Here is a 24,252-nt window from a genome sequence, read left to right as displayed (position 1 = left end):
AGACCATCCCAGACATACAATTAGGTCTTAAAACTATCTCTATTAGGACTGTAGACCATAAAGTTGACCTGATGCATTCACAGTAAAGGAACACAATTTATGAGCTTTCATTTTGAGACATAACAGTGAGATTACATTCCTGAATATGAACATATATAGGCCGGTGTCCCTTGTACATCATGGAGACAAGCATTTTAAGAGTTATTCATATCTTAATAACTTTGGGCACTTAATCATCCCCTGATCTGCGCAGAATTTCAAATTCACAAGTCTATTTGGCTGAATGGAGCTAACTCTTTAAAAAGCACTGTTGACATTTAATGGCTCAATGGTCCCTCCCATAGCTGCAGATAACTGTCCCCAATATAAAGGTGCGACTGGGGCATTATTTTACTGTTTTGCCCCTGTTTCTCCTCACCTCAAGGTCAGATTTGAATAAAACTGTTCATTTTGAAGGTCATCTGTCCTATAAATTAACGTATGCATCTTTAACCACAGTCAATAACCCATAACAAGCTCAAGTGGGGGATTCAATTTATCCAAACTGTTTATAGTTGGGTTCACTGGAAGTGTATAAATCTGAATAACCCAACAAATAATCTCATTAAAAACCTCCCGCACTCAAAACTGGACATTTTAAGGCTAACTATATATATGTGCCATGGTTAAATTTACTGTAAAGGAACACATATCCGTCAGAAAATATTTACAACGTTTGACTTTATTATAAAGTGTAGTTGTTTTTCACATGATACCGCTTTGCGCCACATGAGCCACTTGATAAGAAGCTGAGTATCAGGTGGCTGAGATTCCTCTTTGCACGGTTAAAGGAGAACAATCTGTTGCAGTTGCAGCAGAAGACACTTCAAGGAAGGCTCAAATATCTCAATGCGCAGCTTTCATTTCGGACGTTTCCCAGAGAGCAGCAACAATGTGGCCATCGCTGCTTGTACTGCTGCTCCTGTCAAGTTTATTGTCCTGTGGATGCACGAGCTTCGTGTGTCCGAGAATCTGCCGCTGTTTCTCCAACACAATCAGGTGCAACAATGAAACGCAAGGGTCGGCTCTGATGATGGGCCACATGGATACAAGACTGTAAGTTCCCCACAGATGTGGGTTTACGACAGTTATGTTTGTAAGGTGTTGTATGATTGATATGGTGCATTTACGCTCACTGTGTTTTTTGAGCAGCACATCAATTTGATAAAGCCATTGCCAGAAGTATTTAAGCAGGGAGCGAGGGTCCACCAGAAACCACTCTCTTGGTTACGTGCTGAAATGAGCTCAATTTTAAGTTAAATGCAGTTCTGATTGAGTGACTTCGTAAATGTAAATTTTTTTTATTATAACTGATTTGGTAATATTTGAAGAATCAGCAGTGATGTATCCGCCTCTTCTCTGGTTTCTGCTGCCATACGGCACAAGTTATTTCGGAGCAAAAGCACTCTGACGTGCAACAACTTACTTTAACAGCCAGTGGTTGGTTACTTTGTCGGAAGGGTATTTGTTAGTTTGACAGTTATAAAACAGAACCTGTTGCCAGTTCCAACAATATAATTTGTGGGAAATAAAATCTCAGGTGATGCTTTTGATCTCAGCCACAACAGTGGTACGGTAGCAGGGCTACTTTCTTGGAGGTGCCCTGATATCAGCCAATTGACAAACAGTTTAACAGCTACAGAACTTATCTCTGTATGGACCAAAACATCAGTGGTGTTAAGAGTCAAGTGAGAGTATCTGGTTTATCCAGAAGCAGGTACCTGCTCTGCCAGGCCTACTGTGGAGACAACTGTGTTCTAGTTTTCTTGTAGTTAATGTTGATTGACAGTATGCAGCAGTCTTGTATATTCCTATGTTTGAAATGTGACTAATTTCAGTTAAACTTGATAGACTTACATTTCAGACTGAAGGGCGTCAGATTCTGCTCACATTTCTTATTTGATGTTTTACCTAATGTAGCAACAGCACATCACACCCTATTTTTGGTCAATAGAGTAACCTGCATGGGTCCAACTCAATTACCTGTGAAGAAAATGTCAAGTTGTTTTCACAAGGTTAAGGACATCCTCTCAGTCTATATGGTTTCTGAGCTCACTTGTAGAGTTCAGCTGACTGTCACAAAGCCTTGAAGGTAATCTGGACCTCTCCTCTGGTAAATCACACAACCTTGAGTCTCTCCTGATAAGTGTCAGTGAACACCAAGGCTGACAGCCTCATGCGTGTATCTACACACACACTTACAGTAAGAACTTTGTGTTTTGTCAAATGACAATATTAATCTTATTTTACACGTTTTTATTTGGTTTTGCTGAGTTTGAGAGCCCAGCTTGAGAGCTCCTGTGTGTCGCTGAATGTGTGCATTTCTGACTGAAAGATAACATCTTCTGCCTCCATTTATCCATTAACTACAATATGTTGGATTTGTGGAAAAAAAAATTGGGGGGAAAAAGTATTCAAGAAATATGAAAAATTGTCTAATCAACCAAAAATTTCACGACCCCCTGCAGTACCTCTGCGGACCCCCTACGGGTCGCGGACCCCCTGTTGAAGACCTCTGCGTTACATTATTGCAAACTCGACATCTCAGGAACACCTTGAGGAAACTTCTTAAAATTTGTCACAAACATTTACTTGGACTTGGATGAACTGATAAGATTTCGGTTGTCAAAGGTCAATGTCACTGTGACCTCACACCTGCCCCATTATTGTGAATTAGAGATCTCAGGAACACTTTGAGGAAATTTCTTAAAATTTAGCACAAACATTCACTTGGATTGAAGGATGAACCGATGAGATTTTGGCAGTTGAATGTAACTGTTATCTCACGTCCATCCAATTCTTGCAAATGGTCAGTAACAAGGAGTGATTGCGACCATATTTCACATTTGGTTTGACACTGAATTGGTGACACTAATCTTGGGGGTCCACTTTGAAAGTGTGGTGAATACACAGATCTTCTGTGCTGTCAGTTGAAGATGTGTGTGAAGCATCTATGTTTTAGAATTTGCTTCTTTGCAGCAACATTCATATTTGAAGCCTGCATCCATATTTATCTGCAGTCATGGTTACAACCTTGTCCTCTATCAGAATCAGCTTTATTGGCAAACCATGTGAACACATAGAAGGACTCCTTCACAGCCTTTATATACAAGTCTGACAAACATGGATGCAAACTGCAACTTGATTCTAGCCTAAAGAAATCCATGATTATGTATCAGATAATTAAATGGTCCTGTGTTTTTCCTTTCCCAGGTTTCTTAATCACCTGTCTTTGCAAACTATTTCAAGCCATTCTTTTGAGAGTTTGAGGGAAGTCCAGAGGATGTACGTATCACCTTTCTACCACTGACTAACTTAGTAATGCTATTCCCCAATTTAGGTGCAATATGAAAAATGTATGCATTGCCAATTCTCTAATATATACCATAGAATATACAAATAATGGGGCTATGCATACTATCATGTTAGATGTTTATTACCATTGTTGCATAATCTCATTAATAAATCTGGTCAGAGATTAGGTTATCATCATGGTGTTTGAAGACACTGTCTTTACACTGAAGAGCTATCTGTCTCTTCTTTGAGTGTTACAGTTTAAAGGTAAATGTTCATTTGTTCCTGATGTTTACAGTGAGATTGCTCAGAGTGTAACCCTGGAAGCCATTGAGACTTTAGCATTTAACAACCTTCTCAACCTCTCTGAAATGTAAGTAGGTTTCTTTGAATCAATTAAAGTTGTGATTACTGTAGTGCAGACTATCTCAACTCCTGCTTTATATTGTTTTGCAGCTCAATCAAGAACACAAGGAGTCTGATGCACATTGACAAAGGGTCATTTAACAACCTTCCCAGACTGCGATACTTGTGAGAAACTTCCAAAGTTACAATTCAAATGAGAAACTTCCAAAGTTACAATTCAAATTTTCAGTTTTCAATTTCCAAGAAACCTTGGTTGCTTTGAATTTTGGTAACCTGAAAAATGAGAACATATTAGTTTGTCAGTCTGAATCCAACATCAGACACATAATATAACAATTCAAAAATGGTTTTCCTTTGGTTTATATCAAAAGTTCTCCAAAAAATATCTAACACATTTTCATATTTTCCAGGAGCATCTCTAATACTGGTATAACAGTTTTTCCTGAAATTACGTCAATCAATTCTCTTGGATCAGAATTTATCTTGTAAGCATGTCTGCTGTTAATGTCTTATAAAAACTCACCAATGACATATACTTAACATTGCGTTTCTATAGAGTGCTTAATGACAGTTAGCAGTCTGTAATAATTTAACCTGTTCTGGTTTGAACTGTACCACTGTTACAGGGATATATGTGACAATCCTTATCTACTGGAAGTACCTCCCAACGCTTTCACTGGAATGACAAAAGAATTTGTTACAATGTAAGTGTGTATGTGCATTGGTGCTTTTGACAGTTTTATCTTTGTCACTTACTTTTAAATAAATGTTATTTTTGATGGCAGAAATTCAATTAGATCTTTAAACATACATAATTTGTAACTTACATTTGCAGGTACCTGTACAACAACGGCATCACAGAAATACACGAGAATGCCTTCAATGGGACAAAGATAGATAAGCTGTATTTTGGCTCCTTTTTTTTCTAATTAAATTTAGTCAGTTGAATTTATGGTCTCACAACATTAAAGTTTTGCTCCTTAACCCCACATTCTGTTATGTTTAGGGTATTAAAGAACAATCGAAACCTTAGAGATATCCACAGGGATGCCTTCAAAGGAGCCACGGGCCCTGGAGTCTTGTAAGTTATATTTTTAAACTTGCTGACAATTCACTGCTAAGTTTATTTGCTTTGATTTATTGGGAGAAGCAGGAGGAGGAACAAGTTTGTCAAACTGACCACTATAATTGTAGACTGTTTATGTCTCCAAAAATGCAGTTCAAGCTGAGTGACTAAGTGAAAGCTACTATAGGTTGGAGGAGCAGTGATTTTGCTCAACTTTATACTCTAAGAGCAACAAGCACAGTGATAATAAAAATCATATTGTTGTCTGTGGTATTTCACAGGGACGTCTCTGCAACAGCTCTCACAAAGTTACCATCTCAGGGACTGGAGTCCGTTCTGGTCCTGACAGCTCAGTCGGCCTACGCCTTGAAGAGTCTGCCTCCTCTGCAGGGACTGTGGAGCCTGCGAGAGGCTCATCTCACCTACAACAGCCACTGTTGTGCACTGCTGAACTGGAACAATCACAGGTAATTTACACAGTGCATTTTATGGGTTAATCAGGGTTAAATTTATTAGATTATCTCAGCACGCTCTGGCCCTCAGCTAGTCTGATTTTCACTCACTTAGTACACGAAAATCAGAATCCTATTCAGAGAACTTGGTCACTTGCTTATTAAATGATATTGAATGACAATATATTTCGAGTAGGCTATTTCACAGATGTATGTATCTGAAATGTGTCAGTCAATGCTAGTCAGGTAAAATTCAAGAGATAGTGGTGACACATCTTTATATAGGCTAATTTCCTTATTTTTCTCCAGGGACTTTTCAACTCATCCTCCATGGAATAATGGTTCTACGTCATGTGATGAGAGTGACCCATCCGCAAGGTAAAACATTTGTTCTGGTTAAATTTATCTTTATGTCTCTAGACTTAGTTGTTCATGAAAACTTTTATTGGCAACACCTTCTCAAATTTAGTTTACCACACAGAGATCTTATTAACTCTTAATTCTGATTTTTTGTTGTTGTTTTAGATCAGCTGACCAGAACAATTTTTCTCTCCTTTTTCATCTCCTTCATAAACAGGGTTCAGCATGTGATCAGAGGCTCAGCGGACACCACTCTACTTATGGGTGTGCCATTTTTCTCAGCAGTGGACCTGTCTATGGAGGCCGAAAGCTTTGGAGATGTGAATTTCCACTATCCAGAACTGGATTTCTGTCAGACCCGGCCAACCATTTTCTGCACACCTGAAGCCGATGCTTTCAATCCCTGTGAGGACCTCACAGGTTTCAGTTTCCTCAGAGTGGCTATTTGGTTCATCAATATCCTGGCTATCGCAGGTAACCTGACGGTGCTGCTGGTCTTCTTTACCAGCCGGAACAAGCTGACGGTGCCTCGCTTCCTCATGTGCCACCTGGCTTTTGCTGACCTCTGCATCGGGGTCTACCTTCTGATGATAGCCACAGTGGACTTGCGAACACGTGGACACTACAGTCAGCATGCCATTGAATGGCAGACAGGGCCTGGCTGTAGTGCTGCAGGTTTCCTGTCTGTGTTTGGTGGGGAGCTGTCAGTCTACACGCTCTCCACCATCACCCTGGAGCGATGGCACACCATCACCAACGCTCTGCAGGTAGAGCGCCGCCTGGTTCTTTCACAAGCAGCGGGTATAATGGTGGCAGGTTGGCTCTTCTGTCTGGGGATGGGGATGCTGCCCCTGCTTGGTGTGAGCAGCTACACCAAAGTCAGCATGTGCTTACCGATGGACATAGAGACTCCTCTGGCTCAGGCCTTCATCATAATTATCCTGCTCTTCAATGTAAGCGCATTCATTGTTGTGTGTGTTTGTTATGTGTTCATCTATTTGACTATAAAGAACCCAGAGTTTCCCGGAAGAAGCGCTGACACCAGGATTGCAAAGCGCATGGCCGTGCTCATCTTCACAGATTTTCTCTGCATGGCACCCATCTCCTTCTTCGCCATCTCTGCTGCCTTTAAATTTCCCCTCATCACAGTTACCAACTCCAAGATTCTGCTGGTGCTCTTCTTCCCCATCAATTCCTGTGCCAATCCTTTCCTTTACGCCATCTTCACCAAGGCTTTCAGAAAGGATGCATATCAGCTCATGAGTGCTATGGGCTGCTGTAAAAGCAAGGCTAATGTTTATCGCATGAAGGAATGCTGCCCAGAAAATGCAGTCAAGAGGAGCATGGGACACAAAAAGAAAGGATGCCACAGCGGAGTGAGGCTGGCTACTATGCCACGTCGGAACCAGCACTGGAAAGAGGAGGGAGCGATCACCTGACCAAGACAAAAGCTACATCGTTGGAGACGAGTGTGTTTTATTTATATTGGACAGTTTAAGAAAAATATTATTGTGTAAATTCTGAAAACTGCAATGAGTCAAACAGAAGTCTGACAACTGGATGTCTTTAAATGTGATATCACTTTAACCCACTGAACAGGTCTTTTTCACAGGAGGTTGATGGTTGAAAAAAAACACAAGTAGCCTATCTAACAACACTGATGATGGTTCTGTAAAGTTAAATATCGCAATGATCCTGGAAAAGGTCTGTGGTCTTTATTAATTACTCCACTCATTTTCCCTCCTTATAATTTGTCAACATGTGTGCTGTGAATGAACAGTTATCTACAGAAGAAGCTCCAGAGCGGCTACTAGATGAACCTTGATGGATTATTTTGCTAACTATTCTCAAGAATTAACTTTAATCTCAGTTTTTAGGTCTATGAACAAAATGGACAATAAGTGTTCCAAAAAGAGGCTTTTGAAAGCCTAAAATTCAAAAAGTAGTAACAGTAACTACTAACTGGACATTGTGGTGAGATTGCCAAATACAAATGTAAATGCAGTTATGTAATACATATTATTTGTTTTATTCTGGCAATTCATGTCTATATGGAAAGCTCAGTAGCCAAATGTGACCACGTGGTGGGGGAGTTGCACAGACAACTCAAACCTAAAGTTGTTTTTTTTTGTTGTTTGAGTTCTTGTGGCAGTTAAAGAGATTCCCCACTAAGCTAGTCTGTAGTTCACGGATGTTTATAGTGCATATAAGTAATATTTGTAATTCTGTAAAAAAAAATTAATTTTTTTAAAAAAAAAAAATTAGGAAAATAACAGCTCAAAAATAAAGTAAAAAAAAAAAAAAAAAAAGAGAAGGGTTTTCAGTGTTTTCACACTCAGTCCCGCCTTCATGGGATCCTTCAGCTGTGACGTTCCAAACACCAAACTTGCTTCCCCCCTCCAAACGTGTGGTCCTGGGTCAACAAACTCGTCACACAAGCTGTGCAGAAGCCACCGTGGCGGGTGATGTCTGGTGTTGTCGAGATTGAGTTGTCCGTTCCTGCAGAATCCATTTAGATTTCACACGTTTTTCAGACTGCTGAGGGACTGAAAGAGAGAAGCTGTTTAAAGAGTTCAGATCGGTCATGGCAAAAAAGACAACTACTGCCTGGTTCGGAATTTTTCTCTCTGCAACGACCGTAGCCATTCTGGTGGGGAGTCCGGTCAGCGGTAAGTTGTTTGTGTTTTCCAACTAACTTTATGTCCGTCAAAGTCGGATCTCGATGTAATATATAGCGGTGAGCAGATCTCTGCATGATGAACTGCAGCCGGGATCCGTCGCGGGAAAACTTTATAGACTTAATAGACTGCTTTATAGCAGAATTTTTTTTTTTACTTTTTCCAAAAAAAGAAGACGGCTGTTAATTTATCCTGGATGGTTGTTTTTTTTCAAAGCATCAAACATGTATTTTATGTAGGTTTCTTAAAAAATTACTTAATGAAATGTGGCATATTGTGTCTTGAAAATATTCCTTTGGTAAAGAGCCATAATTCATAAATGATGAGGCATTTGAAAAAAAAAAAAATCTGTGGATACATTATCTTTGTTTGTTTGTGGTTTATATGTACTAGTCATGCCTTTTTGGAAAAATACATTTATTGAAAAGAGTAAAACCTAAATTTTTGTTTTTACAATCAGAACTTATTGTAGCCAGAAAGAAAACTTCCCGTTCAGGATTTTGATTTTAATGTTTAATTTTTATTCGTGCTATAATCATTTAGGTTTGTTTTAAAGTTTAACTGGATTTTACATGGTTTGTATACTCAAAGCCATATTTTCATCCAGTACACTGCTGATGTTACATTGATATATCAGTATAACATAACCAAACATCAATCTCCCTCTGTAAACAGCTCAACAGTCTGGGAGCCACTTTCACCGATCAACCAGGACCTCAGAGCCTCTTGTGATACCGGTCCATGTTTCAAGGATTTATCTGAGCCCAGATCAGCTGAGAGGACTGCACTTCAAGCCCACCATAGGCTCCATCCAGCTGTCAGAGGGCCATAAAGCAAAATTCAACTGCTCCATTGACATCCCTGATGCCAGGCTGGAGCCCACCATCATCTGGCTGAAGAACGGCCAGGACCTGCCGGGAAACATTCAGGTGGTGTTCAACGAGCTCCGGACCGTCACAGACGGGGTCACGACTCTCCTCTCCACAGTCTTGTATGTAAACACACAAAGGTGAATGATGATAAAATATATGACAGGCTGAAAACACAGACTGATGAGTGCTTGTGTACTGTGTTACAGTTTAAACCATGTGCAGAGGGTGGATGCTGGAGAGTATCGCTGCAGACTGACTATCAGCAACATGATGGTGGAGTCTCAGCCAGTCGTTATTGAGGTAGAAGGTGAGTGTTGATATGATACCAGTGTTAGAAGCTCCTTTATCTACATTATTTGTAATTCCTCTACTCCTCTTTGATTCATCTTTAGGTCTACCAACATTTATCAAGCAACCAGAGGACCAGAACATAACAAGAGACACACCTTTCACCCTGTCATGTGATGCGGTCGGACCTCCAGACCCTGTTCAAATCCGCTGGTTTCGTGATGGAGTACTTGATGTCTCTCATAACCCTCTCAGAAACTACACCGTGTCAGGTGAGACACACACACTCACACACTCTCTCTCACACACTTGCTCTCTCTCTCACACACACACACACACACACACACACACACACACACACACTCACACACACACACACACACACACACACACACACACAGCCTACAGAGTATATGTGTTTCACAATGATTCACCTCATAACAGTTCCTTCTCTCTGCCTGTTCCTCTGGAGACGTGAAGACCTCTAAAGAGAAGTGTAATTTCCCGCTGTTCTTCTTACACACAATTGAATGAATGATCGGAATATGATTCTGCCTGAATGACACATTGAGGCAGACAGAAACAAGCTGAAGATGTACTTTGTGCTTCATCACACTCATGCTTTGTTCCTTCATCAGTCTGAAGTGTGCTCAAGGAACTAAAGAGGTCATTATTTCTGGTAGTAATACTTTATTTGTTGAATTTAAAAGTGCTCCTTTAAAGTCTGATCCATATGCGTGGATTTATTGAAAGGTCTTTTTTGGTCAAGCGCTAATTGTGTTTTTTTTTTTTTAAGAGACAAGAGAAGAGAGATGTTTTTTTACAAGCACAACACCTGCCGTGTATAAAAGTCTTGTAAAAGCAGTGCTGTAGAAAAAACAACAACAACAAGCACTACAGTTTATAGATAGATAGATAGATAGATAGATAGATAGATAGATAGATAGATAGATAGATAGATAGATAGATAGTTACTTTATTAATCCCACAAGGGGAAATTTTTTCGCCACAGCAGCGTTTATAGATACAGGAAAGCAATAAAATAACGGTAAAAAATATTAAATATAAAAATGCACAGTATATACAATAAAATAAAATAGAATAATTAAATTAAACCAATGAACTAGTTTCACTTTATTTGACTTCCTGCTGTGACTTAATGTGGAAACATTCATCAGCAGAGTTAAAGAGATATTTGGCTCTTTGATGGGAACAAAGTGTGGAGTTGGTCTTACTCAGCTGTCATCGCTTTGTTGGTGGTTTCTATTCTGCCTCGTCTCTGCTGCCTCAGCATCTGTACCTTGCTCACTGCAATCAGGTCTGTCACCATGTTAAGAGTCAGTTGGGCTGCCCGCTGCATTGCTGAAAGTTTAATGGCAGTCATTTGTGCATGGTCAGGGCTTTTTGTGGCATTGCACAGCTAGCTGTTTAGTGACTATAATACAACACTGGAGAATGAGTTAAATGTGGAAAATCAAACCTCTGAGACTCTTCAAAGCAATAGTTCAACATTTTGGGAAATGAGCTCACTCATAGTAAATATATAGATGGAGCGATCAGCTATCTAGCTTAGCATAGCTTAGACTGACAATTTGAACCACATTGTACCTGTGAAATGTAAAAAGATTGTCCTTTTGAAAATTTCTCTTTTTTTTTTTTTTTTTACATTTGTCATCATAGAATGATGTTGTGGATGTTGCAGCCATGCACCTTAACCGTTTCGGCCGCTGGACAACACACACTTCCATTTTTGTATGGACTATGATAATGTTAATTGGTACGCTTAATGGGTGCCATCAGGTGGATTTTGTTACTTCTGAACCAAGCCAGGCCAGCCCTTCTTTCTGTTTCTAGTTTACTTCGAAAGTATGCCAACAGGCAACTAACAGGAGCCTTATGTTAAACTAAAGGATATTAAAGTGGCAACAGTTTTCTCATCTAACCCTTTGTAAGAAAGCAAAATATGCCACAACTTTGAACTGTTACTTTAAAAAAAGAGCAACAGTGTACAATTCTTTTCATGATTTATTCTACAAAATGTAAAATAGTCAGACAATGACCATCATAATTTCTCAATGCCCAAGTTCACAGTCCAAAACTCAAAGATATTAGTTTAATGATATAGAAGCTTAAGAAAACAAACAAATATTCACATTTGGGAAACTGGAACCACATAACTAACAGGTATTTCATCACAAAAATGACTTCAAGAGTAAAGGAACTATTGTTAGCAATAAATTGTAGATTGACCATTGCATTTTCAGCTCTACATTAAAGTTAACATCAGAGTAAACATAATTCATTTTCATGATTATACTGTATGTGAAAGTCAAGACTAACTGTAAGAAGATCAGGTCAGGTTTGAGTTTTATGTTGATGTTATACTTGAAGATGATCATGGAATTTTCTTGAAATTAAATAGCATTATTTTTTGAAAAACTAGAAAAATTGGCAGGGTATTTTATTTCTAACGTGGAGTCTCCCTTTATAGCCTCAGCTGCCCTCTTTTTGAAAGCAAACATTTGTTATTAGAAGCGTAACCTTTGCTCTGTATGCTCTAACCCCTTATTTTAAGTTCGCCGCAGGCTAAGCACCAGAAGCTGAGGGAGTTAAAGGTTTTGAGCTGTGCTTTGGTCCAGCATGTGCAAGGGCCCCGGCTGTAAGGGGATGGGGGGGCTGCACAGGGAGGCTGTTCGGGGGTTGGTTCTGTGGACAAAGAGCTCATTCACAGGACTGCCCACTACCCAGCAGGGAGGGGCTGGACACAGAGGCTGGCAGGCTGCAAGCTACCAGAGCTCTGTGCAGGACCAAATATTGGCACAACAGAACAGTGTAAACCCACATCTCTGCATTCTCACCTCATGCATACTGTGAGTCTGGGCACTAAATGTCAGACTGCATGATATTAGGAGACTCCTGTTGTTGGGATAGTACATTATTGTTATTTTTTTTTTTGTGGAAAGTCATTAGCATGCACTTTTAAATCATATGACTAAAATTAGGCAAATACAGCTGATTGGAGTTTATGAAAATACTTATACATGTGCTTCATCACTTTATCTGGCTCAGCAGCAAGAAACAGCATAAAATCCAGTCTATGGTGCCAATGTGGACACAGGTTTGGCACTTCAGCTTTGAAAATACAAGAAATGAAAGAGCAAATGTGGCACACAAAGCAATAAGGAGCGAAGGGTTGTGGGTTTAGTTGTAACCTGATGGAGTAGCTCATGGCTATTTTTGCTCTCTGAATAGAAAATGGAAAAATAACAGACATCTCGGGCAGCTCAGTGAGCTGGACCAACTCCAAACCTGATAATTAGAAGGTACTGGATCCACACTGCAGGACTTCAACATGATGCATTTTAGTGGCTCTAATTCTCTTTCAATCCCTGTTTCCATTGGAGTGGCCAAACCATTTTATTTTTGTACTTTGTTTTTGCTTTTGTTTTGATTTACTTGCCAAGTATAGTGAAAGCAGAAATTACAGTTCTTGAACTTTTACTCATTTCCTTTTTCCAACAACTACAGAACTTAAAAACAATTTCTGACTTTATTAAGTCACAAACTGAGACACAGTCTTTAACTTTGAATTAATATTTAATCATAGGCTTTAATTCATGAAACTACTCCTGCAGCATAATCCAGTGTCATTTGGGACACCAGTCAAAAGTTGCTAAATTGTTTCCAATATGCTCCAATCATCTGTTTGCCATGCAGTTTGCAGTGAGGCATGTGGTAATTACATTTGCAAAGCTTGGCTGGTAATGTACTGATATATTTACACATTTCACTTTATGTTGCAGCTTTGTTTCATGTGCTCATGTTTTTTTTCCATGTGAATGGAACTCAATACATTGAAGATTCAATCAGACCTGGAAAAGGCTCTCTATCTTTGTGCAAACAAACGTACTGTAGTCAGTATTTAGGTGAAAAGTGAAGCCCTCTTGACCCTGATTTTCCTAAGCAGAGGAAGATAAACTAATGAGGTTGTGATATTCTGCAGAATGTAAACAAAACATCCCAAGCTGGTTCCAGTCGTCTCTCATAGGCCGTTCTGTGATTAGCTTTGTGGAAACAAAGGACAAAAGGGACATTATTTCGCAGATATCACAGTCCTATTCTGTTCTCTGTGGCTGCTGAAAGATGGAAAATGTGTCCAGGAAAAGAGACCCGGCAAAAGGATTGTTACTACAGTACATCATATTTGAGAGGCTCAATTTGAGCTTACTGCATGAGGCACTGCTGTGTGAACTTCTGAGGTATAATAAAGAAGCGAGTTATCCCTAAATGTGTTTTTTACCTCAATTTCAGATGGCACTTTTGCCCCAGGTTCAACTTTGACACAGAAATAAGTTGCACAAAATGTAGAGAATGGTGATAATGGGCCATGATGGTTTGTACTTTCCCCCCAGTATTGTAGAATAATAACACATGAGTTGAGGTTGATTTGTCAAAATATGCAGTGTTATCATGGCCTTGAGGATTGGTTGAAGTGGTACATTGTTCACTCCAATGTTTCAATTGCAGGTGTGAACAAATACACTCAGTTCAGCTGTGAAGCTCACAATACGAAGGGTGTTACCACATCCAGAGAGGCAAATGTCAACATCAAAGGTAAAACTAGATCATTTTGGAGACCCTGCAGGTCCAACAACATTCCAGGAGAGTTACATGCTTTACAAGCTGACTCTAGGTTTGGGAGTTAATAAGGGTATTTATGGTGTTTTGCAGTTCTTCCCAGTCCTGTGTCTAATGTTACTGTGACGGAGAGGCAGTCCAATAAGTTGATGTTGAGCTGGAGCCCTGGACATGATGGATTCTCTCCACTCACCAAATGCCACATCAGGGTAAGCCCCACGTCTGAACAAGCAGTTCATCTTTTAATGTTGTCAGGTTGATCACGTGTGCTCTGTTCCATTTAAGGTAAAAGAGGTGAGTCGAAGGAAAGGGGAGGTGATGACCACCAGATTTATCAACGTCACGGTGCCGCCTTTTTATTGTGAAGTCCCCGGGCTGCAGGCTATGACGTGGTACAACATGAGTGTTTCCTGTACCAATGAGGTCGGGGCCTCTCCTGTCACCATGTGGATCCAGAGCAACACCACCGAGGGAGGTGCGTTAATGCTGAAAGAAGCATGGAAACATTTAAAAGTAGAATTTTGTTGGCGGTTGCTGATAAACCAGCAATTGTAGGGGAGACATTTTTACAGATATATATGAAGTCCCATCGGTCTCAATATCAGTGAATACACACGGGATTCAAAAGTTTATTTCGGCATTATGTCTTTGAATCTTTGAATCTCTGAACATTTCAAATGTTTTTAAGTCCATAATTACATACTGTATATTCAAATGAGTAAATATGTGTGTGTCTGCAATATAAATATATTCAAGAACCTTATTATTTTTTACGTGATTTTTTTTTTTTTTACATTTATAGTAAATATTTTTTTGTGCATTGAAAAACACATTTCTAGAGAGAGTCATTTAAATCCTGAAATATTCATTGATATTGACATTGAGCTGACTCCATAGATTAATGGCTGCAACAGAAATAAATAATCCAAAACCGGATTAAATCCATCCAAGCATTTACAAATGTACCTTTTTATAGAATTAAGAGGGTTAAGTCTGTATTTCTTTTACAAACTAGCCTGTGTATTTGCTTCACAGGACCTCTGTGTTATGTTCCTGCCTCCTTCTCATCATTCCTGTTTAGGTTTCAGGATTACAGCACTATATGATTAGCCTGCTGCTTTTCCATCCAAAATGTGCATAATGTAAGCCTCCATGCAGTAGCAGCATATAATAACTGTATTTCTTTTAGAAGTTGCAAAACTACCTTCCCACAGCGATACCGCCTCACAAAAATGTTGTATCGTCTAAATGTCTGCTGTGTTCTTAAAGGGTCACAGGAAATAGGAGTGGTTTCACGGAGAAAACAAAAAGTTCCTACTGGGTGGAGCTGCTTTCAATTTCCTTCCTAAAACCACCACAGGGGATATTTTAATTGAAAGATTTGTTATGCTATGCCAGGAAGTGACCGCATACCAAACTGTAATCAAATATTTCAATGGAATGGCAGTCTCACTTCATTTTCTTTCGTAGTTTGGCATTTGATTTGCTGTATTTTGACTTTCTTGTGACTTTCGGTTATGTCTTTAACACTATTTCCCATTTATTTGTATTTTTTCAGTGCCATCAGTTTATCCCCAAAATGTCACCGTACAGCTGAATGAGTCATGGCTGGTGATCAAGTGGAAGGCTCCGCCAGATGACAAGATAAATGGCATCCTGCGTGGTTATGATGTTATTGTCAAATACAGCACACAGGAGAAGAAGGTGAGCTTGTCTGCAACACAGTGATTAAAGATTTAGCCTTCTATTTTTGAGGTTATCCTTTACCTCTATCTAGTAATTTCCTCTTCATGTAGAAGTCAAGAAAATATTAATTTGAAAAAAGGGAAAGAAAAAAAATGCACACATACTGTACATATCTAAAGTTGGAATCCTTAAAATTTCACTCATGGGTGACTTGGCAACACCTGTGCTTGTGCTCTCTATTTCCATCTTATGAAGTTGCCTGACACTTTGCCCCTGAAAAAGGAGCATCACATCATATTTTTTACGAGGGTAATAAATAGGTTTGGATCAGAATGATTACAGACTATACACAGCGTGTATGAGTGACATTGAAGTCTGTAGTGCATCAGTGTTCTTGTTGACCACCTATGCAAATCTGAAACAGGAAACAGTTGCTTTGATTTTTTTCATTGTACGCGCTTTAACAGAAGTTAACAGCATCCGCAGTGAATATTTGTAGGAATAAAGTGCAATTTGGTCTTACCGTAACACTACTCCTATCAGCAGTGATTAATACACAGCATACTCACAATACTTCACCCAAAAACTCATCCAGCAGAAGGAACTCCTCAGTTTACATTGTTGCTTAATACAGTCAGGCTGATGTAATTGAGATGAAATTACGATAAGCATGTATGTATCATTTTCTGTAAATCTTTTGTGTGTGGGAAGAACATTGAAATTCAGTGCGAGAATGACAGAATCCACTACCACCTCTGCAACAACGGAAACTACTGTATATAGTCGAGGTAATAACAGAATATAAATATATGTCCACTGTGGACAAACATAAATTGTATCAAAAATGAGTTAAAAATATGAATTATGAATATCTTAAGGATATTTACATACATTTATATACACTTACTGTATGAAGTATATAAAACCACATGAGTATTTATATAAATCCACATACCCACATGCAGTAGATACAGTGTGCACAGAGTACTGCAGTAGCAGAAAACTGAAAGTTATAGTCCACTATTCTGATTATATGTAGTTAACCTACCACTGGCACAGCATTTAACTAACCTGTACACATGATATACATGAAGTAATATGAAAAACAGGAGACGTTATCTGTGATGTTTCAGTATTAAGAGCTTTAAGAACTCTTATTAAGGGCTGTCTTTTGTTTCTTTTTTGGACATTTTTGATAGCAGTGCTTAATGTATGACAAATATGAAAATTATGAGTTTTGCAGATTGGGAATATTTGATCCTCCCTTTGTCCTGCCCACTTATCCAAAGGTCAGCTTCCTTACTATCTGTGGAAATTGTTTCCACTTGTGTTAAGGATCAACAAGACAGGGGAAGTCATCAACAAGAAAGGCCTTCCTTTTAGATACACTCTCTAAGAAATCACATAGTTGATTTTAATGTCAGTCTTTTTTTACATCACATGCACAGTGCATTAGTCCTTGATGCTGTTTGTGTGTAGTCATGCTTCTCGAGTACAATAGTGTGTTTCCCGTCTTTCCTGTCGGTTTTGCGGTGAAAGGAAGCTGACGGTGTGAAAACTGGCCATCAGTATTTTTCTCCTCCTGGCATGTGCCCATGAGTCATCGCAAACAGAATGAAGTATGAATACAATGGGATGTGTACCTTAGGCTCCTTACGCATTGTCCAGTCAGGTAGTGATGTCATTACAATAGCAGGGACTGGAAATATGTGCAAAGGCAACATGTTTAATCCCCAGACTTGTTTCTGTAAGAATCAATCAATAGAAATAAACAACTCAGATTTAAATAATAAATTAGTTAATACTATTACTTTATTTCCCAGGAGATGTTGTGATGTCATTATCTTCTTTTGAATCTGAGGTTGATTCCAGAAAATTTGATGATTATTTATTGTTTTACGGGAACATTTAACCACATGTTACTATCTGCCTGGTGGCACAGACATGATCGGGATTAATCATGGGTTCAGCATCCCTCGTCAGCACTTTGGTAGAGCAGAGCAGCCCCAGATGCTCACGTACGGTGTTGTGAAATACAGGATTCTGTCTGTCACATGCTCCTTCAGCACATGAACTCATCCAGAAAGTTTGTCTCCTTCCCTTTTTTGTGGGAACTTTCAATATATACGATAATGGTCTATATGCTGTTCCTCATGATTTCCCAAATAGAAATAACTTAATATTGTAAGTGACTGCATGAAGCAGCTTTTACATTCTTTTTGAATTTGGAAATAAAAAAAACAAAAAAACTAAAAGGTGATAAAGTCAGAGAAAGGACATGAGATGCAGCAAAGTTGCTGAGCTGGGTTTCAGATGTTGCACAAATGTACAGAATGTTCCTCAGGTTACTTTGCCAGCAGAATGTTCCCAAAATATGATGTCTTTGTGTGTACTTGAAGATCTGCTTCCTTTTTAGTTGATTTACTTACTCTACCATTAAAACTTAGCCTTTGACCAGCTGTATGTTCAGCTGTATGTTGAACTTTTCTCCCTACAAAGATAATGATTAACCTTGATGTATGCTTCTAAGACAAATCAAATTATGATACGAGACACAATCCACATTATCTCTGTTGTTGTGTGTTGTTTCAGGTCCACAGTTACACCACCATGGCCTTTGTAGCTGTGCAGAACTTCAACACAACCTACAGTGTGGAGGTGGCTGCGTGCACGCAGGCCGGCAGCGGCATGGTCAGCCCACGAGTCTGGTTCTTTGTGCCAGAGGACAGTAAGCTGCTCTATTGATTTATCTCTTCATCTCATCATCTGGGAGCTGTTAGCTTTATAAACTGGCCACTATAGTTAAGCTGGTGTGTTTTACTAGATTAGAATAACATTACTGCCCTATGAATAGATACATTATTTATTAAGGCCACAGTATTTCTAGTCACACTAACTTGGGCTGATAAACTTGGTCAGTCCATCAACTACTTTGGTCCAACATTTCAATCTTGGCTCCTGAATGAATTCACATGAAGACAGTGGATTTTGATGACTTAGATTCCCCTGATTTGTATTGTAGTGCCATCAAATCAAAATTTCCACATGTCCAATACTTTGATTTTTGACCAATTTTTGTTAAAAGTAATGACGTTAACGCCCACTGCAGCTGTACTTTACCGCTGCGTTTACAGCTGATGAGGAATTCTTAGCATGCTTACACGCTCAACTAAGATGGTCATAGAGGCATCAGTGTTCTGGTATTGTCATCGTGAGCATGTTAACAAGCTGTTGTTAGCATTGAGCTCAAAATACACCATCTCAGTATCTTCAATCACAATTTGTTCAACAACTCGATTGGACAGGATCATTATTAACTTGTAGAAAAATATAGTTTGGAAATCAGCTGATTGTTTACATTACAGGGAGAACTGAAACACACTGATTAACAACAATCGTTTGGAAGGCTAAATAAAATATATTTCCCTACAAAATTGATTAATAACACATTAGGATCAATTATATAGCCTTACTAATGAACATTGAAACAACCTATTCATGCATATGTTGCTAAAAACTTAGCTAAAAAATTAAATATCCCCATTGCTATCGTAATGTCATTCAGATAACTTATCCTGAATATTACATTTTGGATATTTGCTGTATGTTATTTTTCTAAACTTTGATCATGCTAATAATTTCTTCTTGTCTCAGAATCAGTCTTATCCCCATCGCCCAGCCCTGATATCGGGGTTCCATACTCTCTCTATGCGGTGCTGGCTGTGGCGTGTGGCATCTGTCTTCTGCTGCTTATCATCTGGGGGGCTCTCTGTGTGCGCAATGGGACTTCTGACTCCTGGTTTGGGTATGGTGACAATACTGATAACTAATTACCTAGATATCTTTTCTTTGAAGTTTCTACTGACCAACTGTTTTTTTGATCCAACTATCTTTGCCTTGATTTAAAGCCACAAACCACATAATGGGGCAGCTAACTTTAGACCTGCTCCATGTTGAATTAATCTTTTCTTCAGTAGTAGTACTTGAACAACAGAAAACTTCCGGATTGTGTTAATAAACTGCCTTTGCTTCCTCTTAATCACTGCAGTGCGCACCAGAGGGCAGTAATAACTGTGCAGCTGGAGGGATGTATAACAACCAGCTGTTAATACTCTGGAATTTGTTTTTATGGAGTCTGTGACTCACTCCTGCCTGTCAGGATACGGGTAGGAATGTGTCACAGGCTACTGCTCGGATAGGAAAACCGTATCTGACCTCAAAGTCAGGAAATACATATTTCAGAGGGCTTCCTCACTCTTTGCTGGTATCTCAGTCTGTGTATTATTGCCAAACTTCAGTGACATTAGAGAGAGTATCAACTTACTGTTTTGCATTCTTTCTCCTTGTCTCCCCCTGCAGGCGGCTGTTTGGAGGTGGAGAAAAGCTGCAGCCTATAATACAGTATACACACCAGAAATCCTTCAATCGATCAGCCATAGGAATCACACGTATGTTCTTGAATATAACTGCAGGATGAACAACATGCATATAGTAATTTATGTTATCTCTCAATGTCTTTGCTCATTTTTTGAATATACAATGACTTTCATATCGCCTCTCTGCAGTTGGGAACCTTGGCATTAGTGAGGAACTCCAGGCCAAACTCCAGGATGTGATGGTCATGAGGAACTTGCTCTCAGTAGGCAAAGTTCTTGGAGAGGGTGAGTGAACAGTTTATATTATGTAAATGTGTAAGCATTCATATTTACATGCTGATCTTGCTAGATACAATACACACAATGTACATAATATAAAAGATTGTTAATTTTTCCTCAGGTGAATTTGGCTCAGTGGTGGAGGGGCATTTAAAACAACCAGATGGCACATCAGAAAGAGTTGCAGTGAAGACAATGAAATGTGAGTGTTGTGTTATTAATAAGAGACTTTCTTTACATATTCATGAACTTTAAAACAAATAGAACTAAAAAGATATTTAACTTTCTTGTCAAACAGTGGATAGTTTCTCTCACAGGGAGATTGAAGAGTTCTTGAATGAGGCAGCCTGCATGAAAGATTTCCACCATCCAAATGTCATCAGACTGCGGGGTAGGAGGATTTATTACCCCTTTAAACTCTGTAAAATCACGCTACTATGTTTCCTGCTCCTTTTCTATTTTCTTATATTATTTGTCTGCGTTGCCTTCCTCTTTAGGTGTATGCTTGGAGATGGGCTCAGGACATTTTCCCAAACCCATGGTCATCCTACCATTCATGAAATATGGAGATCTACATAGCTTCCTGCTGCGCTCACGCCTGGGAGAGAACCCATTGGTAAGATATCACTAAAATACATGTTTAATTGAATATATTATAATCGGCCTAAACAATGTTAACTTCTAATTGTTACTGTATTGTGTGTTTTTTTTTCCACAGTTCTTGCCCACTCAGACACTCCTGAAGCTCATGGTTGACATTGCTTTGGGCATGGAGTATCTCAGCGGTCGTAACTTTCTGCATCGCGACCTGGCGGCACGCAACTGCATGTAGGTTGCTTCCTTTGATTTTATATCGATTGAACGTTTGGATTTGCTGTTTATTTTCTGGCTAAATTAGCGCATGCAATAGCCTTTCCTCACTTTGGAGGTTTTTCTGATTTTCTTTTCCTGTTTATCGTAAACTCCATACTTTCTTTTGTCTTACAGGCTCCGTGATGACATGACTGTATGTGTAGCAGACTTTGGGTTGTCTAAGAAAATCTACAGTGGAGATTATTACAGGCAGGGCAGAATAGCCAAAATGCCCGTAAAATGGATTGCAGTGGAGAGTCTGGCAGACAGAGTTTTTACTGTAAAGAGTGATGTGGTAAGTAAAAATGTTTTTCTCCCAGTAACAAAAATTCCCCTAAAATTCTATACAGTGGCTAAAAGAAGAACTGACCCTGTGTGTCCACTATCTGCTTCTCATATCACTTTTTCTTGTGTTACAAAAGAATATGAAAACCTTTTGTCAACACTGTACACAGAGCAGTCAGCTGAATTTTCACAGCACTAACTCCCAGCCTTAGTTTTCAGAGTGTGGTAAAGTTTTGTTTTAACAGACTCTGATTATTTCCCCCCACTTTCACTATTTTATGATTCTAACAATAATAGACTGTAGAATAAAATATAATTTCCTGATTCTCAGATGAAAAACAAAATCTGTCTTTTGTGTTGTTGGCCAAAAGGCAGAATATCATGCAGCGAAATATAGATTATTATTATTTTTTTAATCTCCCTTACTGTAACATAACATGAAAACTGCAAATGAAATCTAAAAATGAAAAGACAGACTGGATCCATTTACTATTCACACAATTTTGTCATAAACTGCAAACACAAATACATATTATCCTTTTAATTATCAATGACAGTAGGTAGCAGAAATAATTACCAGTTTGTGAAACATACTGAATGTTTTTGACATGATGAAGTATGATCTGAAGCTGATATTATGTGTCATGCAGTGGGCTTTTGGTGTTACCATGTGGGAAATTGCTACACGAGGCATGACTCCGTACCCAGGAGTCCAGAACCACGAGATTTATGACCACCTTGTGGAGGGACACAGACTGAAACAGCCAGCAGACTGTTTGGATGAACTGTGAGTGTTATTTCTTCTCATCACAAATGTTGAAGTTGGGTTTGATTGTTTTGGTGGTAACCAAAGTATCCAAGTCAAGAGAGAGTATAAAGTAGAATGTATCTTTATTTGTCTTAATAATGAAGAATAGAGGTGGAGGGGGTGTATTTTGAAGAATATAATATGGAAACTTAGGATATTAACCCTTTTAAAAAATATGAAGCAATCCTTTCACAGATGCTTTAAAAACATTGAATTTATGTGTGGCTAAAATGTTGGCAAGTATCAGAACCCTCTCATATGTAGTCTTTTTTCCTGTGCTGCAGCAAACTGTAAGCAAAACTTGTACAGCAAATGCTTTTTTAAGTTCTACTCATTTTGGCTTACATCCACTTCAGCAAACAACTGTCTGTAAAAACTTCACCTTTTAAATCTGTACTGCTTCATCACTGCCATCTGCAGGGCAGAAGGGGAAAGTAAAAAGTGATTATACAAGTGGAAATTTTACAGAATGAAAGCCTCCACTTATTTTAGCTTTATCCCAAAACAAGGCTCTACAAATTAGTAAGGTGTATTAATTAAGTCATAATTTTTATTACCTTTCTAGGTATGAGATCATGTACAGCTGCTGGAGGGCCGATCCGCTGGACCGACCCGTCTTTCCCCAACTGCGAGCAATGTTGGAAAAGCTCATGGAAAAGCTTCCAGAGTCGTCCAGCAAGGATGATATCCTTTATATTAACACCAGCTTCCCCGAAGATGACCCTGCTGGGGAAAACCTTCCTGTGTTTAGCTCCTCCCCTTCCTGCTGCCAACAGGGAGCAGAAAATACGGTAGTTACTGCGGACATTCACGGGAGCCTGGAGGATGAGGATGATGGGGACAGTGATCGTTATGTGGTGGTGATCTCCTCTGATCCTTCCCTGAGATCTACAACTGTAAACACTCCTCTTTTGTCTGATGCTTTGGGTCAAGCAAATGAGGACACTGATGTGACAACAATAGATCACAGCTCAAGTGACACGTCTTTCCTGCTATAACGATTGGAACCCAGCTGATCAAAACTGTGACCAAACTCTCACCATGCTAATTGTTTTGCTTCGTTGCACTGGGAGCACCTTCCCATTTCCATTTGTGGACTTTTTAGAGGCAGTTGATGCTTTACGTGGCCAGTCTACATGCCAGTGTTAGGAATACCGTATGTGTGTCGACATCATCATGTTCACACATGTTCCATAAGCTTAAAATACACTGAACTGTGAAATTGTTTACTGTTTTGAATTCTGTGTTGCAATGTGTAAATATAGAAAATGTACAGAGCATTTATGAAATGGTATTATACTGTCCGAATAAATGGTTTATTGACTACTTTTAAAGCTGTTGAACACATTTTGCCAGGACTCCCTCACACATTCACGGAAATGAGCGTAATGACTATTGGTGGTGTAAAAAAGAAAGCTCAAATTATTCACTTGCGTAAAAAAAAAGTAGTGGGGGGGGGGACCTTATTCAAACTTTGACTATGACTTGATTTAAAAGAACTGCAATTAAATAGTAAGCAGAAGTGTTTAAGTATAAGATTTGGCATTTTAAAGTACTTAAGCACCTTATTAAGCAATTGCCAAAATTACATTCAAATGAAATAATGTGTGGATCTCATTTGTGTATTTCTATGTTTAATGAATACTGAATAAGATTGCTCTTCAAGATATTTCAGCAGGTGAAAAGTTTACAAAAGGAAGATGAACTTGATGGGTTTGTTTTACCTTTATTCCTGCAAAGTAAAAAAAAAAAAACACTCTATGTGGTCCACTGAAGAAAAGGTGGGGTGACTGACGGTGACCCTGGAGTTGTGTCTTTGTTTTTGGTCATACAGAGCTGCCTGTGTTGGTGCAGCAGGTGAAACAGGTCACTTCAGTCAGAGCGAGGCTCCTCCTCCTCCTCCTCCTGCTCCT

General features: G+C 39.0%; 2 protein-coding genes across 3 annotated transcripts; both read left to right on the top strand.

Annotated features, from left to right (window-relative positions):
* Positions 1-931: 931 nt before the first annotated feature.
* lhcgr (luteinizing hormone/choriogonadotropin receptor) lies at positions 932-7,016 on the top strand. Its single transcript, XM_069144956.1, has 11 exons — positions 932-1,095; positions 3,253-3,324; positions 3,632-3,706; positions 3,790-3,864; positions 4,110-4,184; positions 4,326-4,403; positions 4,535-4,603; positions 4,706-4,780; positions 5,047-5,232; positions 5,527-5,595; positions 5,795-7,016. The coding sequence occupies exons 1-11, from the start codon at positions 932-934 to the stop codon at positions 7,014-7,016; spliced, it is 2,160 nt and encodes a 719-aa protein (XP_069001057.1).
* Positions 7,017-7,967: 951 nt separating this feature from the next.
* mertka (c-mer proto-oncogene tyrosine kinase a) lies at positions 7,968-23,673 on the top strand. Of its 2 annotated transcripts, none has more exons than XM_069144954.1 (19): positions 7,968-8,246; positions 8,931-9,246; positions 9,334-9,434; positions 9,520-9,687; positions 13,943-14,029; positions 14,147-14,262; positions 14,309-14,528; positions 15,612-15,757; positions 18,332-18,467; positions 19,394-19,544; positions 20,099-20,187; positions 20,305-20,400; positions 20,516-20,596; positions 20,693-20,785; positions 20,892-21,010; positions 21,113-21,222; positions 21,382-21,541; positions 22,182-22,318; positions 22,905-23,673. In XM_069144954.1, the coding sequence occupies exons 1-19, from the start codon at positions 8,162-8,164 to the stop codon at positions 23,335-23,337; spliced, it is 2,844 nt and encodes a 947-aa protein (XP_069001055.1). In that variant the 5' UTR covers positions 7,968-8,161; the 3' UTR covers positions 23,338-23,673. The 2 variants fall into 2 exon arrangements, with proteins under 2 accessions (XP_069001055.1, XP_069001056.1); XM_069144955.1 differs by having other exon boundaries at positions 7,969-8,246; positions 14,339-14,528.
* Positions 23,674-24,252: the final 579 nt, after the last annotated feature.

The sequence above is a fragment of the Embiotoca jacksoni genome, unplaced genomic scaffold, assembly GCF_022577435.1.
Source record: "Embiotoca jacksoni isolate LCO1_2020_lvr unplaced genomic scaffold, fEmbJac1.0.p SCAF_12, whole genome shotgun sequence".
NCBI classification, from domain to species: Eukaryota; Metazoa; Chordata; class Actinopteri; family Embiotocidae; genus Embiotoca; species Embiotoca jacksoni.
This window is presented reverse-complemented; position numbering and strand designations above follow the sequence as displayed.